The 18,866-nt window shown below is 36.0% G+C and overlaps 1 protein-coding gene and 1 long non-coding RNA gene across 2 annotated transcripts in view; one reads left to right on the top strand and one right to left on the bottom strand.

Annotated features, from left to right (window-relative positions):
- LOC144579256 (uncharacterized) overlaps window positions 1-18,866 on the top strand; it is a 52,157-nt gene that overhangs the window by 13,513 nt on the left and 19,778 nt on the right. The window lies entirely within an intron of this gene.
- On the bottom strand, window positions 1,315-18,109 carry LOC100407134 (zinc finger protein 638-like). Its single transcript, XM_035272257.3, is given in 11 exon segments — window positions 1,315-1,634; window positions 3,148-3,266; window positions 4,983-5,084; window positions 8,056-8,160; window positions 8,566-8,607; window positions 9,615-9,821; window positions 9,824-10,568; window positions 11,974-12,039; window positions 12,628-13,241; window positions 13,244-13,854; window positions 17,999-18,109. Coding segments are annotated over 11 exon segments (2,733 nt in total). The 5' UTR covers window positions 18,055-18,109; the 3' UTR covers window positions 1,315-1,568.

The following is an 18,866-nucleotide window of genomic DNA, read 5'->3' as shown; positions in this document are numbered from 1 at the left end:
TTTCAGTTTTGTTTCTTTTTCTCCCTAATTTTCAATTCACTATAGACCAATAATTCTAAAAAATACACATACAGGCCGGGAGCGGTGGCTCACGCCTGTAATCCCAGTACTTTGGGAGGCCAAGGCAGGTGGATCACGAGGTCAAGAAATCGAGACCATCCTGGTCAAAACAGTGAAATCCCGTCTCCACTAAAAATACAAAAAATTAGCTGGGCACGGTGGCGCGTGCCTGTAATCCCAGCTACTCACGAGGCTGAGGCAGGAGAATTGCCTGAACCCACGAGGCGGAGGTTGCGGTGAGCCGAGATCATGCCATTGCACTCCAGCCTGGGTAACAAGAGCGAAACTCCGTCTCAAAAAAAAAAAAAAAAGTAAGATTCTTATTCACTATGACTGTGCTTCTTTAGTTTACAGGCACTGTCTAATCTTTTAATAGCTCTTCTCCCTCTTATTAACCGGATTCATCTATATGGTTTTAATTCCAACAGACTCGACAGCAAGCCACTCCTCTATCTCACCCTCTTGTCTGTGACCTGTAGTATTCTGTAATTTTATTCAGGAAGTGGTAAGTCTGAACTAAGCATGCCTTTTGTTCTCCACACCACTTCTTGTTGACTGTGAGGTCACTCTTGTTCTGTGCTGGAAATAAGAGATCTAAAAGAGGTAGGGTTTTTTTTTCTTGTTGTTCCCTTCATTCATCCTGTTTATTATTAATTGGTACACTCTATCTGGAGGCATCAAATACTAAAACAATCTGAAGTAAGCAGACTGATGTCTGAAGAATGGCCCAATCTAAAAACTTAAAAGTATAGGGCTAGGTCCATTACCTACTGGCCATTCAATTATTTTTTCGTGCCTTTAAAACTTCTTATAAACATATTCAACTGTAATTCAAATGGTTTGAAAAGCCACTCTGATGGCCCACAAGAAGTAATGCTGCTCTATAGATTCAAGCTAATAGTAAATGACTAGCTTGGTGTTACCTTAAATGGGTTCTGGTAGAACAGCAGGTGTTAACCAGAAGCAGAATAAATAACTTTATAACACATATAAAAATCAAGCAGTTTCATTCAAACCTATCTGGGCAAACGTGCTGTAATCTAAATTTATCCAGAAAAAAATGAGAATTTTAAGAAACCCATGACCTGTATATATACATGAATGGCTGAAGCAAAGTAAAACACTGTCATGCTATGAGTTCCAGTGATACATGAAGAATCCCCAAACATCTGAAATCACAGGAGTTGTAGTGAAAAAACTTGTCTGCAATCAGAGGCAAGGAAGTCTTTAATAAATCAGCCACAAACACAGATGGTATTTTAAATATACAGTAGGAACATTTATTTTAACACTTCTAAAAGATATTTCTCCATGCCTGATGATTTGATATAAAAATCAAACCCATCATACTTTCCCCATCAGTCTGTCTACATCAAGGGTAATCAGAAATTTGTACAACACGAGTATTTGCTTCTGAAATGAAAATTACAAATTAAATTATAACAAAAATACACAAATCCACTGGACCCTAAACAAATTTCTAGTGACTTCTTTCCCCTTTCCCCCAATCACCTACAGCTTCTTTCTTCAGCCTCATTCTGTTCCTTTTCCTTTCTTTGCTTGGCCATGAATTTCTGTTAAAAGCAATTTGCAACATGAAATACTTATTAGATGTTGTTTTGCTATGTGTACAAACTTATCTACTGTATATCATTGTATTTATAATTTAAGAGACTGATCCTACAAAATAATTATTATAAACACGGTGCCTTATATGAACATTTCTTCCTTTCATTCATCAGTCATCTGATGTTTACAGTATACCAGGTATATGCTTGGTGCCTGAGGATTCGATGGGCAACAAGACAGTTAGGATCTTTTATACCCTAGAACTTACATTCTAATGGGAGAAAAAAAAAAACAATAAAAGAAAAAAATAAAATAACTTGGGGGGGTGGTTAAGCACTTTAAAAAGAATGCAACAAGTAATTGAGGTTGAACTTTTTTGGGGGTTCTACTTAACTAAGTCTTTCTAATGCAAAGACCTTTCTGGGGAACTGACACTAGTTGAGATGAAAAACATGAGAAAGAACTGGCCATGCAAGTAGGATTGGGAAGGGGCAAAAGAACAGGAATATAAAGGTGCAAAGGCAGCAACATGCCTCTTATGTATGAAAAATGAAACAAAGAGAGCCAGAAAAGCTGGAACACAGAAAGCAACTAAAAAAACTGAGTTCAGAGAAGTAGAAAAGAATCAGATCATGCAGGGCTCTGGGCCCAAAAGAAGAAGTTTGGGTATTAGACCAACTGCAATATGAAGCTACTAGAAGACTGTAAATAGAAAAGTGACATGATAAACTAAGTTAAGCACACAGGTAGCAAAGCACAATGTATAAGAACTTGGGCCTAGAATGAAATAGTGCTGAGTTCAAATCCTAGGTCTGCTACTAACTAGCTATGTGACCTTGGGTTTAGATACATAACCTCCTTAAGTCTATTTTCTCATCTTTAAAATTGGAATAATAGCATCTACCTCATAAAGTTGATGAGGAGATTAAATAAGCTTCCAGCACAGAAGAGTTCAATAAATGTTAGATGAGTGTGCCACAAATTCAATAGAGAATATTTGATAATAAAATTATCAAAAATAAAATTATCAAATATTCAGCAGGAACTAGAACCACTGCTTCAATTATGGCTAATGATGATTCTCTAGAGTAATATTTCTTAAAGATGTGTACAATTTAAAAAAGGTTTTATGATTAAATGAATTTGACAAATGGGCTGCGTAAAGTTAGGCTGGATTCGTTCTCACTAGACAATTCAGAAACTTTAATATGCTAACGTGTACATGACTGAAGAGGGCATCAAAATATGCAGTTTTTTACTTTAATAATGGAGTGTCGTATGAGACTAGTGATCTGCAGAATCTACTCTGGCAAATGTTGCTGTTCAAAAAAAAGGAGAAAGGGCTAGACATTACTGGCAAGGTACACTGAAGGTGAAAACAGTATTCTGAATTTAAGCAGAATACACTGGCATAAAAACATTCGCCTAAAGTGAGGAAAAAATGTTTGGGGTAGATAAATAATTTGATTCTAAGACAATAACACCACCTCAAGATTTTGTAAGAATTTTAAAAATTACCTCAGTATTTTGCTTATGACGTGTACTCTTGCAGTGATTTGTCATTGCTTTTTCACCTGAGTAGAAGAGGGAACAAATTGGACAGAAGAATCCAGCCTTAGGTACAAGAAAGTCTAATTCTAGAGGATAAGAAGAGACAAGAGGAAAATTAGCAATAATTTATCTCCAGTGGTGTTCATCAATTTATTTATTTATTTGAGCCTATCGTCCAGGCTGGAGTACAGTGGCGCAATCTCAGCTCACTGCAACCCTCTGCCTCCTGGGTTCAAGTGATTCTCCTGCCTCAGCCTTCCGAGTAGCTGGGATTACAGGTGCATGCCACCATGCCCTGCTAATTTTGTATTCTTAGTAGAGATCAGTTTTTACCATGTTGCCAAGGCTGGTCTCGAACTCCTGACCTCAGGTGATCTGCCCGCCTTGGCCTCCCAAAGTGCTGGGCTTACAGGTGTGAGCCACCATGCCTGGCCTCCATCAATTTATTTAAACATGACAAAAATATTAAGCATAGTATATGCTGAAATACAAGCACAGTATATACTGCTATTAATTTAGAGATCATAACTCTTTATTTCATTAACACATTCTATAGTATTCTAGAGCCTCTAGGGAATGCCAGTATGCCACTGCTTTGGTATACTGCCAAGCTAAACAGATTCCCATGGAGCATCTTTAGATAACAAAGAACTGTTCAATAATCCTTCAGAATACCAAGTCATTAGATAAGAATCTAACAGTCTACAGTGGCTCAAGCCTGTAATCCCAGCACTTTGGGAGGCCGAGGCGGGCGGATCACGAGGTCAAGAGATCGAGACCATCCTGGTCAACATGGTGAAACCCCGTCTCTACTAAAAATACAAAAAATTAGCTGGGTGTAGTGGCGCGTGCCTGTAATCCCAGCTACTCAGGAGGCTGAGGCAGGAGAATTGGCTGAACCCAGGAGGCGGAGGTTGCAGTGAGCCGAGATCGTGCCATTGCACTCCAGCCTGGGTAATAAGAGCAAAACTCCATCTCAAAAAAAAAAAAAGAGAGAGAATCTAACAGTCTAACAGAAACCTCTGGCTGAGAGCTGTGGCTAAAGCCTGTAATCTCAGCATTTTGGGAGGCCAACACTGGCAGACTGCTTGAGCTCAAGGGTTTAAGACCAGCCTAAGCAACACTATGAAACCCCGTATCTACCAAAAATACAAAAATTAGCCAGGTGTGGTGGTAGATGCCTGTAGTCCCAGCTATTCAGCTACTCAGGAGGCTGAGGTAAGAGGACTGCTTGAGCCCAGGAAGATGGGGCTGCAGTGAGCTGAGATCACACCACTGTACTCTAGCCTAGGCAACAGAGTGAGACCCTGTCTCAAAATAAAATATAATAAAGTAAACCTCTTAGGAATCCCGTTAAAATACAAGAAAGAAAAGAGACGGAATGATGGGTAACTGTCTGATTGAGGAGTATGCTGGCTGAATAAGGTCACCCTCAGCTCACCTTAGCTTACTATGAACAAACTTGGCTAGCAAAGATTTTCAGCATGTTCTGCTTAGCTGGAGTGAGTTTCTGCCTGGGCAAGTATAACTAAATTCTCAACAGAGTGGCAAAGAAAGCTCCAGGAATAAAAGAGGAGATACATCCCAGATTTCAAATATGCAATAAAAATATCCTTCTCAGGTAAAAACAGTCCAGTCACAGCTGTCTTCAAAAATGCCACTGTGTAAAACATGCAAATTTCCACTATAAAATGACAATGCAGGCAAAATTACCCAATTACTTATCTAAACAATAGAACAGTTATTACGGTATTGAATTTTTATTTCATATGGATAAGAAAAAAATGTCATTTTAACTTTACCTTCAGGGACATCAGATGCCACTGATTTGCCTAAAGAAGGGTCTTCAGTCTTCTTGCGTTTTCGCTCTGGTTCTGAATCCTTTAATCCAGCTTCCTCATCAACTAAAATTTTTCAAGGGAAAAAAGCTATTCAGAATAGATTTACAGATTTGGTGAAGTTAACACTGGATAACTCTTACCTTAAAAAACTCAGAGGAACCCTCCCTTGGTTAATCCCATCTGACTATTCTTCACACAATGTTCTCCAAGATTCTTTGATATGAGGAATAAATGGGTAAATCCATTCGAACGGATTTAGGAATATAAGCCTAAAGCTAACAGAAACTTTTATTTATATATGTTCCTGGCAAAATTTAAGAAGTAATACAAGTTGTTCAAGTCCTGTAGTTATTGGCAAGAGAACTCATATATGCAAAGTGCTGAGTTGAGCAGAGTGGAGATTAAGGAAAAAGGGTACCAGCAGAAATTGATTCTATGGCCCAATACTGGGGCCCTTCCAACCTAGAAAATTGAGCCTAAACTGATAGCCTAAGATCGCTGTTAAAATCACAAGTAAAATTAATACAAATATTAAAGTCCACCAAAGTGAATAACAAGAAGTACTCAATGTTAGCAGACTTTGCATACTACGATCTTGGGGACAGACAAAAACGAGGACTGGTTCCAAGCAATTCTGATTACCCTCAGTAGCTGGAACACTTTACTGTTAATACTTGACAAATTCCTTTTACATATGTAATAATTGATTTAGCTTTCATCTCATGTAAGATAGGCAAGTCAAATCATTATTATCCCTATTTCTTCAGAGATGGAGAAAGCACAATCAAAAGAGGTAATAAACAGGTATGCCCAAGATTGCATGGCTAGTGAGTGACACAGGCTAGAACTAAGAATTTGTGACTTCAAGTTCAGTGTTCCCTCCTTATATCTGGGCTTTTTTTTATTTGAGAAAGAGTCTCTCTGTTGCCCAGGCTGGAGTGCAGTGACATGATTTTGGCTCACTGCAACCTTGGCCTCCCTTAAGAACTGCTTAAGGGTTTGAACAATCTCCTGCCCCAGCCTCCTGAGTAGCTGGGGTTACAGGCACATGCCGCCACCCCTGGCTGATTTCTGTTTTTTTAGTAGAGACAGGGTTTCACCATGTCGGTCACGCTGGTCTTAAACTCCTGACCTCAGGTGATCCACCGCCTTGGCCTCCCGAAGTGCTGGGATTATAGGCATGAGCCACCAATGGTATGGAATACCAATTTGGTATTCCTGAGGGGATGGCTAGGAACTTTGAAGCCATTACTTACTCTTATTCCTCACATTTTACTGATCATCAAGTCCTAGAATCAGTTTTCTTAACTTGATGGTTAAAATAATCTGGTTTCCTTGCCTCCAATCTCTTCCTATAATTGTTTATTTCCTCATCAGAGCAATAAACTTTCTCAAACATATCTGTTCCTGCCACTCCAAAGGCACATTTATCTGAATAATATATAACATATATTAAAATTATATAATTAAAATAGATTGAAATAAATGATTTCAGTTTACAATTGTGTGGAAAATGACTTTTCCTTAAGCTAGGTTTTTTTGTCAAACATACCGTTCATTAATAGAAACATATTGTTATGTAAGCAGTAACTAAATCATCCTTTTATATTACTCAGTTGAAATGAGATAGTTCTAAGCAAACTGACTGCCAAAGTTGCCCTACCATACAGAAATTCTGAAATCGGGGGGTGACCTCATGAAATCATGCGAGAACCTAATTACTAAACCACCACCTATAGTTTCACTATCAAAGACTGGTTATGAAAAAGAATAGACAAGGAAGAAGGAATACCCACTTGACCATGACTTGCAAAGAGTTTCAAGAAAAAGGACATAATCAAAAGTAACCAATCATGTAAAAAGTCAACTAAGAGTAACTTAAGAAGAAAAGACTTTAAAAAATCAAGTTTGGTAACAACCCAATGGGGGTACATCAACATCATTTTCAGGAAGGTGGTAGGAGAAAGACGACAAAATACATCGAGTTCAATGGGAAATTAAGATGTAGAAGTCAGTGGCTCTTTCTAGATGCTCTGCTTTAAAAGGAAGGAGAAAAGATAGGAGCTAGAGAGATTTCAAGGTCAAAGGGATATTATTTTCAATGGGAAAGACTTGGTCAAGTTTTGTGTTTGTAAAGTCAAATATAAGCTGGCAGACAAGGGAGACCCTAGATTTACTCTGGGAAATAAAAATGAAAGCAAGGACATCCAGTGAGAAATGGGCTAGGTGATGTAAAGGGAGAAAAGGCTAATTTTACATCTGGTTAGAAAAGAGTAAAGGAAGGAGACCTCTAATATATTGGGAGCAGTACTGACAGCCCACCTGAGATCAAATTCAATGAACTCCTTGGATGGAATCATAATTGATTAAATTTTCCTTAGAGACAGCAGGATAGGAAAAAAAAAGAGGGCAATGAGGGTGCTACCATTAGAATGGTAAAAGGGATATCCTTGTAGTGCTCTATTTAAATAATCACACTGGCGAGGTGAGTTTTTGCTTTACCTCTCTGAATCAACAAACCCCTTGGAGAGCAGGAGCTATGTACTTTCTTTTGTTTACCCTTTTTAACATTCTGTTATAAACAGTGCCCAACAGAATGGATATGACAAATATCTGTTGAGTGACTAAAGCATTCTTTCTCATTAGACGTATCATATCCTTATTTGTTTCAACTTAAATTTCATAAATTCTATTAAGACTTCTTTAATTCATGGCTGGCTGCTTAGAAGCATCCACAAAGCAAAGTCCACAAATAGCAGCCAGTTAATAAATAATTTATATCTGATGAGGCAACATGATCAGAATAACCTTTCCAGAATCACTTCCACTAATCTGTCACATTCTAATTATCAATAATCCATTCTCTATAAATTACAAAGATCAAAATCTTACCCACATCTAATTAAGTTGACTTTTCCCACCCCTGCTCTATTCCACTGATTTTCTACTTTTCTTCTTAGATATATCTCTGAAACCTCCAACTACTATCTTGTGTTGTGTAACTTTCCTTCCCATTCAAACAATCCTGCGTTACCTTCACTCATCCGGAAGGCCTCTTCACCTTTTCCTGGTTCTGTCAGAACAGCCTTTTCTGATGGCAGAGTTTTCCCAATTCTAACTCTCTTGGTTGAAGTTTTAGCTTTAAAAAGAAAGTCTTAATTTATTGTTCTAGTCACAGTATTTAAATTGTTTTAATCATATTCTACTCTCTGAATAACAATTTCAACACATATTATAATGTGGTTTTTTTTTTGCAAAATATACCCAATTTTGGGTGGGAAGACTACTGCTATTATAAAATAGAAGAATTCTAATTTAAGAACATTCAAGAACAGAAAATCAAACACCACGTTCTCACTCATAGGTGGGTGCTGAACAATGAGAACACATGGACACAGGGAGGGGAGCACTACACATTGGGGTCTATTGGGGGAATAGGGGAGGGACAGCGGTGGGTGGAGAGCTGGGGAGAGATAGCATGGGGAGAAATGCCAGATATAGGTGAAGGGGAGGAAGGCAGCAAATCACACTGCCACGTGTGTACCTATGCAACAATCTTGCATGTTCTTCACATGTACCCCAAAACCTAAAATGCAATAAAAAAAAGAAAAAAAATATTCAGTTTAATCTAAACATTTCCTTTTGTTCCCAGTTACCATTTTCCAAACAACTATGCTTTTCTATCTTCTTTTCCCAGAGTGTTCTATGAATGTTTTTCTAATTTGTTCCATAAGCCTGTGGGACTTTCCTAGTATTTTGTTGTTAGTTAAGTTAAATTTTTTGAAAGTTTTTTTTTTCTTTTCTTCTTTTTGGAGACAAAGTGTCTCATTCACTGTTACCAAGGCTGGAGTGCAGTGGCACGACCACGACTTACCACAACCTCTACCTGGGCTCAAGTGATATCTCGCATTAGTCTCCTAAGCATCTGGGACCACAGATCCATGTCACTGTCCCTGGCTCATTTTTTAATTTGTTTTGTAGAGAGAAGAGTCTTGCTAGGTTGCCCAGACTGGGCCGAACTCCTGGCCTCAAGCGATTCTCCTACCTTGGCCTCCCTAAGTGCAGTGCTGAGACAATAAGTAGAGCCACAACATTGGGCCTCAAGACATTCTTACTGGAAATTATTTTTATCTCCCTCAGGTTCAGAAAGTGAGCTGCCCTACTATTCTGTATCATTACAATATTACTTTAAAACAAAACAGTTCCTTTATAAATTGTTCTAAATCCTAAGTCTAAGTAAAAACTGGGAGGCAATCTGATGTAAATATTCTTCTATTTATCAAAAGTTGTCTTTTCCCCACAATACAAATGTTTCATTTTCATTCCAATTCTAATTTGGCTACTTTAGTTTGTTTTCTGTTTTTTTGTCATTCTTTCTTGGAGTATAACTTGGAGTAAGTTCTGCTGTATAACTAAAAAACTGTGAAACTTGTACACAGTTCTTTGGAAAATTTATTGTTGACTGTAGCTGTCTGTTGGCTTCTGATACCAATACTGGGTGAAATTATTGGTAATGCCACACATGTATTTTAAAATTAATTTTAAATGAAATCCCCTCATAAAACAGAAAGATTACTACTTCCAAGTATCTACCTGCTAAGCGTCTTTCAATCATGGTTTTTAAATCTTCTTCTGTAACATTCTCATTTACTGGAGCCACTTGGGACGAGGCTTCGAGTTTTGTCTTTTTTGTGTCCACAGCTCTCTTCTTTCTATTCCCTTTTTTATCTGTGGGACTGTCATTTTTGCTTTGTGTTAACTCGACTTTTAAATCATTATCTCCATCCTCCTCCTCTCCACTTCATCAACAGTAACAAAATTAAGTTCTTCTTTTAGGTTGTTAAAATCAGCCAGAGAGTCTTCATCCTCTTCAGTTACTTCATCCAAAGTCACTAAATGCAAATCACTGCTGTCATCTTGTATTTCATCTACAGTAACTAAAGTAGAAGGGTCTTCAGGCATCTGAGAAGAAATGAAGCCAATAGATTCCCTTACAGTGTCTCCTTCATTTCCTTTTGTATTTAAAGTGGCAAAAGTTATGTCTGCTGACTCATTCAAAGGTAGCTCTTCCACTTCTCCAATTTCATCCACAGTTACCAAGCGCTCCTGTTTGAGAAGATCTTGTTCTTCAGCCACTGACAGAACAGTAACATCTTTAGGTTCACTGTGGGAAATGCAATCATCTTGGTCAATTAATTCATCTAATGTAAAAAGTGAATTTGAATTTTTTACCATTTCTTCCATATTTAGTTCTTCTTCATCAATTACTTCATCCACAGTGACTAGAGCTTGTGCTAGATGTGCAGCTGCATCTTCTTCTTCCCCAATCTCATCCAATGTTACAAAAGATAGTTCTCCCTCAACACCACGAGGGGCTGAAGTTTTCCCCTTTTTCTTCTTTAGGTTAAGTTCAGAGAACGGAACATTTCTGAGAGCTTCTTTCTTTTTTCCCTTTAGTGGATTCTGCTTGGCTTGAGAAGGATTCACTTCTTCTATAACCTCATCCACAGTAACAAATTCATCCAAATTAAATGGAAATAATGGTTCCTGTTGGAAAGTTAAAAATCATAGTATTGTAAACAAACTTTGAACACTGCCTAGATTCCAAATAGTCACAATAACTGTGCATGCAGATCATCTGGGAGAATTTCGGTGCTAATTAAGTTCTCTAAAGGCTAAAATTAAGAGTTGTTTTTTTTAAAGCCCCATAAATGACTTAGCTATAATTCACAAAGTGTAAGCCAAAGGTAAAGTCCTAACAATATCGACCTAATTCCACTTCTTAAATTCACACATTTTCTAAATGATGAGTTTTGAAGTATGACACATAAAAATATTACATTTAAAGCATTTGTCAAACAATATAAAGGATTTACTATTCCATATGTCAAACATCTAACAAGTGTTCTAGGAGACTTACTGGACCTCTAAAAGCACCTCGAATATAGTTAGAAAGTAAACAGCTAATTAGACTGTTCCATTTATCACTGTATATTGGTTACACATTAATTAACTATAGAATACATATTTTAATAAATACAATGGTTACATTTTGAGAAAGTTGTATGGAAAAGTTGTTAAGACTCAATATCTAATATAATTGTATTTGAAAACAAAGTATCTGTAATTTTTAAAATACTTCCAATAGTAAAGAAGATAAATTCCTGCCAGGGCTCCTGTACATTTTAGTATGTTATCAGTGATCAACTGCTATTATATATAACAATGATATTAGAATACGAAGGAATCTTGTAATAGGGAGAATTATCTGCAAACAGTTGTAGTACCAACTTAACAAAGCAAAATGAAGTAGCCGTAATTCTTATTTCTGCTTTAAACTAATAACGTTTCTCCTTGCCCCAAATACAGAGGCACAAATTCATCCCCTACCAGATAATAAAAGTAAAATGACTGAAACAATATTCTATGAATGGTAAAAATCTGAAATACTCAACAACCAAACATAAAATATGTTTGTTTGGCAACAAAATGTGGTACCAGTAAAGTAAATCTTACAGACCATCCACCATTCACTTAAGGTTAAATTAGAGCCAAAAGAATAACCTGTTTTAACAAAATTAGGATGAATCAAGTCAAATGTCAGTCATTCTCCTTTACATATATGATTTTTTTTTCTGTGTCTACAACCTATTCCTGTCAGTAGGAGATTGGAGGTATTTTCCTATTCTACTCTCTTACTGTCCCCATATAACATTTTGCTCCTTCACCAAGAACACAAGGTGTTTAGGCTAACTCAAGGTCAGAAAGTAAATTAATGGTAGGATTAGAGGTAAATTAAAAATAAAACATCTCATTCCTATCCCTTGCTTTATACCTCTACCTCTCTAACATTTGTATTAACTATTATAAGGCAGACACACGTTGTAAGATAGATGCACTGTGTTATGGAGCGATGAAAAAAAAGCGTTAGGGTCCATGATCTACTTTTTACCTCTTTAGATTTGGAACTTCTACCAGCAGCACTTTTAGAATTCTTAGTGTTTTGTCCAGCCAAAGTCTGAAATAGTAAATAAGAAATACAGAAAAACAGGATTTACAACCAGATTATTAAATGGTATTTTAAAAAACCCAGAAATAATTACCAAAATATAGTCAGTTATGCAAATATTTAACATATATACAAAGCTAAGTCAACAGTCATTAACAGTACAGGCACAGTCTCTACAAGTTGTAGTTAAATTCAGTTTTACTGATCTTTTCTTCCCACAATGTCTAGTTGGGCAGTCAGTGACCTGATAGAAGAAGGTTCAATTTAAGAGAGGAAACAGTTTTCCATTCAGAAGCAAAGTAGTAAATCACCTTAGGAGATTCACTGCAAATTTTTTTTTTTAAATCAGTTATTTCTGACCAAACTTTTTCCAAATAATGCTTTTCAAACCTGTCAATAAATTATGAACTCAAGCTTAACATTCTAAATGCACACTGGCTTAAACAATGGAATCATTTAAGAAAAGAAAATGGAAGCTTCTGGGGTGGAGTGAGGAGATGAAAGTATTAAACAAAATTACATCTCCTACTCCATAGCTACACCAGCAGAGCTAATCACTTCAAAGACACACTGAGCCATTCTTCCTACCCTCCTCACCTTATTGTTGCTGTCATCCCGCTTCACGATGGAAGGTCTAGCTTCTGTTTCCTGAGATTGTTTTGTTATATCCCTGTAATCCAGTTTAGAAAGCTTGCCTTGCAGGGCTGAGATCTTTCCACTGCCTCCTCTGGTAAAACTGCTCTGAGTGGGTTTCAATTTACTGCTTTCTGCCAAGCCTGACCTGGCACTTGTAGGTTTAAGTAGAGCAAATTCCTTGGCCAAAAGTTTCTTTTCAGCATTTATTTGATCTCTAAGCGCAGATTTTAAAAAACTTTTCTGATTTTCAGGTTTCGAAGCTGTAGCTTTTGCCTTAGGAGAAGAGACTACAACAGCCTTGATGCTTGATTTATTGCTAGATACACTGGATACTGCCAGAATACTAGTCTTACTAGTTTCATCAGGATTAGTAGCCTGACCCACTCCTTTATTTGGGTATGTCTTGAATAAAGTATTTTCTGCAGGCTTTTCTTTCACTGACGCCATCATCTTTTCCACCTTCTCTGCAACCATCCTACCTTCATTCTTTTCAGCCTTCTCTGTTCCTATTTGAAGATCCATTCTGATTTCCTTAGTTATATTAAATTCATTCTCCTCCTTTTCATCCATGTTACTTTTTTTTCAGAAATACTCTTTTTGCCCACTGTCTTCTCATCCCCAGTGGAAACTCCTGGTACTAATGTCACAATACAAGCTGATGGCAATATTTCTGAAACAGTTTCAGGTTTTTCTACTTCGGCTATAGATTCTACCACAGACTGTGTAACTCCAGAAAAGAAATCTTCTGCTTCAGATGGAGATTCTTCTATAACTCCTTTGATGTTCCTTTCTTCTATAAACACACTGTCAGATGGTAACAATGCTGTTTCAGGGTTAATAATTCCTGCGTCTTTCTTCTCCAAGTCACTGTTATACACCTGCTGATTTAAAGCACACTCCTCGGCATTTTCAGTGAATAGTTCAATACTGGCTGGAGTGGATGCTACAAGAGGAACTTCTTCTTTGACCTCCTCCCCTTGAGTTTCAACCTCCAATGTTTCAACAGCAAAGTCAGAATCACATGTTACTTTTTCAGGTTCTTCCTCACAAGGCTCCTCCTGTTGTACCAAAATTTCTGTTTGCATGTTGGGTGTACTTTCTTCTTCGAGCTCATTAGGTTTAACAGAGGGACTATCAGTTGCTGTTTGGACCTCACTTTCATCAACTGGATTGTTTTTCAAGCCAGGGCTAAAAGTATTTAAAAACAAACAGAAAGAACACAAACAAAAATCAAACTATGATGAGAATTCAACCATTATAAATAATCCTGTTGATGCCAATTGTTAAGACTTCCTGATGCATTAGTAATAAGCACTGGGAAATCCAACCAATCAGCATTAGGATGATTAAGATGTTTTGATGCAAATATGTAATATAAATTATGACTGTTGATATGTTCCTTTTGCACTTGTGATTATAGCCAATATCTTCCTTCCTGTGTCAAGTTAACACCTAACATTGAAAGGCCAAATGTAAATTTTAGACACTTCAGATATTATCAGGTCCTATTCCCAACAGTGGTAACTGAAATAAAATATATGTGTACAGTTCTACAATGAAACTAATGATCCATGCACTATGATTTAAAATTCAGTGATAAAAAGAATATAAACAGAAATTGGTGAGGAGAAGAGACCAATACTGCACATAACACCTCTTTTGCTTTTTTGGATGTAGAATATTTTTTTAATTACCCAATAACTGTATTATTAATAATACTTAAAAGAAAACTTTTTTGAAAGTATTCTTTGTATACTCTATTGAAGATTTAAAGTTAGTGACAAAACCTGATACAACCACCTTACATAAACATATAGTCTTATTATGGATAAATATTTGCCTTTGGCTATAAGAAGAAATAAGTTAAAAAATAAATCTTCCCAATTAAAGAGAACAATGTATATTCTAATATTTAACTTAAATGTTTAATATTATTTAGAAGAAATGGAGGAAATGCATGGCTAAGTTATATAACTCATCTTATTTCATCATGATCTTTCCAAATCTAAAGTATATGAAAAGTATGTGATTCTATAATTCCAGTACTTTCACTGAGGTAGATACAGAGTAAGTTATTTTTATATTAATATTCTACAAATCAGAGGTTACTTTGAAGGACAAGGAAACCCTTAGCTTCCAAAAACAACACCCAACATGCTATCAACGCAAATTAAAATTTACCAAATATATTCACATAATGAGAAGCAGCAGGTTGGAGAAAGACACCGGAAAGTGATTCTATCATATCAATACCTGATTATTAACAAGTATTGGTTTTCTTCTCCTAATTTTTAAGGAGGGAGAGGATGAACCATCCCTTTTGACTCGCTTCTTAAAGGGTGCCCATGTACCCTTTAGTTAACACAGGATAACAGCAATATCTATGTGCTGAGACAGTAATCATATTTAAGAAGTTTAGAATAAGTCGTGCTACAACATCAGGGTCTTATATCATTTGAACTAAACTAGTCTTTCTTCAAGCACCAAAGATTACATCCTGAGGATAAAACTTTTCTACCAGATTAAAGAAGTATCTCTTGACCATAAATCTTAATCAATATTCTATTGATTGTGCAAGTTATTCTTTGCATGCTAAACTGGCTTTTATTTGAAATGATCATATACGTTTTATTTAAAATATCAATGGCTAATTTTAACAGTTTCAAATTTTTACAATTCAAAATAAAATTTGTGGCAAAGCACAACAGTGAAAAGAAAGAGTAGTGGCATTCACAGTTACAGCAGGTATATGAATATTATTTCTCAAAACAAGCTTTTATCTTTAAATTACAAGACTCATTTCCAATAATGAAGAATATATTCAAATTCCTGCCTCATTACTATACTACCTATTAACCCTACATAAAAGCTTTAGAAACTTAGGGCTATGTAAAAACATCTATGGGGCTAGGATAACAATGGAGACCTTGATTTCTGGCTCGGGCATATAGCGAGACTTTTCCCTTTACCATATTTAAAATTTTTCAATAAAAAATTATCTTTTATACAATCTGAACCATTAAGCAGTTCCATACTTGAATCAGAGAACTCAGGTCGACTCAGAAAATTATTTAGTTCCATATTTGTCCTTGTGTGCTAGTCTTATAAAATCACAGTGTTTTATTTAGAGAAGTCATTTACCAAAACTAGTATCTGCTTTCTGACTAATATGGGGGAAAGCCTCAGTATTGATCAAGTTAGTCTGAAAAGACAATTTGAATTGTCAAATGACATTAACACCAAAGTTAAACAACCACTTTGTGAAGATCAAATGAAAACACAAGTCATATTCTGGGAAATACAACGTAAAAGGATTCCAGAAAGGCATTGGAGATACAGATATCGCATTTGCCACCCCTCCCTCCTGCCCCCATATACCAATAATACCAGAATTTCACAACCTTCAGAAAAAGCATGCAATAAAAGCTGGGCATGAGAACAAACATAAACACTGAAATATAAATATCGTGAGAAACTTTAGACTGGGACTTCATAATACTAAAGATTAATGTTTATTTCAGAGACTAACTGGGTACTTCCTAACATTAATGAATTAGAAAACTTTCATCTAGCATTTTTATTTGTGGCCTTAATCACATGGTAAATAAAACCTGTTTCCATTTCAACAGGATGAATACAGACATAATGTGAGTTATTAAATTATGAATGTACCCACGTGAAATTTCCTCTAAACAGTATTTAAATAGTTTACATTAGTTATAAACAAAAGCATCATATTCATGATGAATTGGCAACCACAAGTGCTTTAAAACAAAACAAAACAAAACAAACAATTGCATGTAGTACCAGCTACACAGGAAGCTGAGGTGGGAAAAGAGCTTGAGCTCAGGAGTTCAGGGCCAGCCTGAGCAACATAGCAAGATCCTGTCTCTAAAAAAAAAACACAACAAATAGTATTTTCTCAGTCATGAGTGTACTCTAAAAGAAACCTTTAGTATTCTGGACCTATCCCACATCCTTTTCTCTAACCTAAGTAAAAAAAGGGGGGGGGGGATTAAGTTTTTGGTGCTGATTTTTAAAATTAATTTTATGAGGTTGAACATTATCTGTAAATTCATAAAGAAATATATTCAATTTTAAAAGCTATGTCTAAACAATGAGAGAACAATAACCAAATGCTACTGCTATAGACAACAACTTTTCATGCAGACCTCAAGAAAACTGTGTAAAATGAAATAAAATGGGTTTTGCCATAGAGTTACTGTGGCCAATCTTTAGGTCTGTGTATACTACTACATAGGCACCGTTTATTAAGCCCTTCTTGGGCTTTCGCATCACACACTCCTAGTGGTATTATTTCTTAGGTATGTGAATGTAATTGGTATGATGACATACAACTTTAAAAACCCTGTGCTGACACAAAGAGCAAACCTATTACTTAAAGTTACTGATGTATTTTAATGTACTCATCATCTTTATCAACTAAAATAATCTGATTTTATGAAAATTAAATACTTAGAAGAAAAATCTGTAAGACATTCTGTTTTTCAGGGATCTTAAAATCAGTACATCAAATAAACACTTTCCATATTTAAACATTTTTCATATTCAAACACTTTCAAACTGCTGTTTCAAACAAATATAGGCTCTTACAACAAGGACTAACAAATACTGATAAATCAATTAGTATACAGGAGGAAAAAGAAATATTCTAAATCAGTGATTCACATGAAGAGCAATGAAAGGCAAGTCACCTTGGTGAAACAAGGGTGGTCATAAGGAGGACATCCATCGGAATAAGAAAGTTACTAAGAAGAGGGTGTACTTTATGTGGTCAAAACAAGGCTGTGAGTCACCAGTTTGTGGAGACTTTGAAGAACAAGCTTTAATTCCTCTGATAATGCAAAACCATATATATAAGTTTTCTGGACAAATATGTATTTGCCCCCACCCAGTTGTTTTTTAAAAAGTATCAAAATACACACTGAAATTAAGTAACTTTAAAAGGTTAAAATTTTACTATAGTGTTTTAGAAAAGAAAAACTTAACAAAAACAATGTAATTACTGTTCATGGAGTTGAGAGTCTTAAAATATTTTCTAAAGTGATGTTTATTTAACTCAAACTGTTTATATATGCAGTTACGCTAATATTCCATAAGTACTTGAATGAGAGTAAATAAACAAAAACAACAAGCACAACTAGGTCAGGCAGAACTCCAAAAGAAAACTATAACAAGCCCATACGTACACAAAATAAACATGTAGAATAGGAACTTTTCACTCCATGTGAGCCATTAACTATGAAATACAGCAATGAAATTCAGAAACGAAATGCTATATAAAAGTGTTAGTAAACATAAAGCAACATACCTTTCTTTTTCTAATTCTGGGTCTTGCTCGGTTTGCACCTGTAACATAAGCAGCATTTTATTAAGAGGCTATTCGATTGGATTTGAAATATTTAACTATCAAAGTAATGTTTTTAGTTAAAATTTAAGCTCAAAAATGAAAAAAAACAAAAACAAAACCCTTGAAAAATGTATCAAAGCAGCTAGAGAAGTGTTTACATTACGATCAAGTTCTAGAATGTTTTCTAAGTAGATAAAAACCTCCAAATTAGGTCATATGCAATAATTTATATCAAGCAATTAATGAGAAAAATAAATTTCCTTAATAATGACACATACAAGAAACTTTTTTAAACCTTAAAAGTCTGGAAATACCATCTCTTGCCTAGAATAAAATCAATAAATGTGAAATATCAGTATCTTCTTTGCGGAATTATTTTAAAAGACTTCTATTATAAGAGAGATCAGCCGACTAAAAAAGTTTCCTGGCTGGGCACGGTGGCTCAAGCCTGTAATCCCAGCACTTTGGGAGGCCGAGGCGGGTGGATCACGAGGTCAAGAGATCAAGACCATCCTGGTCAACATGGTGAAACTCCGTCTCTACTAAAAATACAAAAAATTAGCTGGGCATTGTGGTGCGTGCCTGTAATCCCAGCTACTCAGGAGGCTGAGGCAGGAGAATTGGCTCAACCCAGGAGGCAGAGGTTGCGGTGAGCCGAGATTGCGGCATTGCACTCCAGCCTGGGTAACAAGAGAGAAACTCCGTCTCAAAAAAAAAAAAATTTCCTATTCAAAATACCTAGAAATGCTGGACAAAATTGAACGAGAATCCTTTTAAGGATCTGTCTGATATCTGATAAATATTTTAAATATTTATCTGATATGTGGGC

The sequence above is a fragment of the Callithrix jacchus genome, chromosome 14 (genome assembly GCF_049354715.1).
Source record: "Callithrix jacchus isolate 240 chromosome 14, calJac240_pri, whole genome shotgun sequence".
In the NCBI taxonomy this organism is placed as follows: Eukaryota; Metazoa; Chordata; class Mammalia; order Primates; family Cebidae; genus Callithrix; species Callithrix jacchus.
Note: the sequence above shows the minus strand (reverse complement) of the source record. Positions and strands in the feature narration are given on the sequence as shown.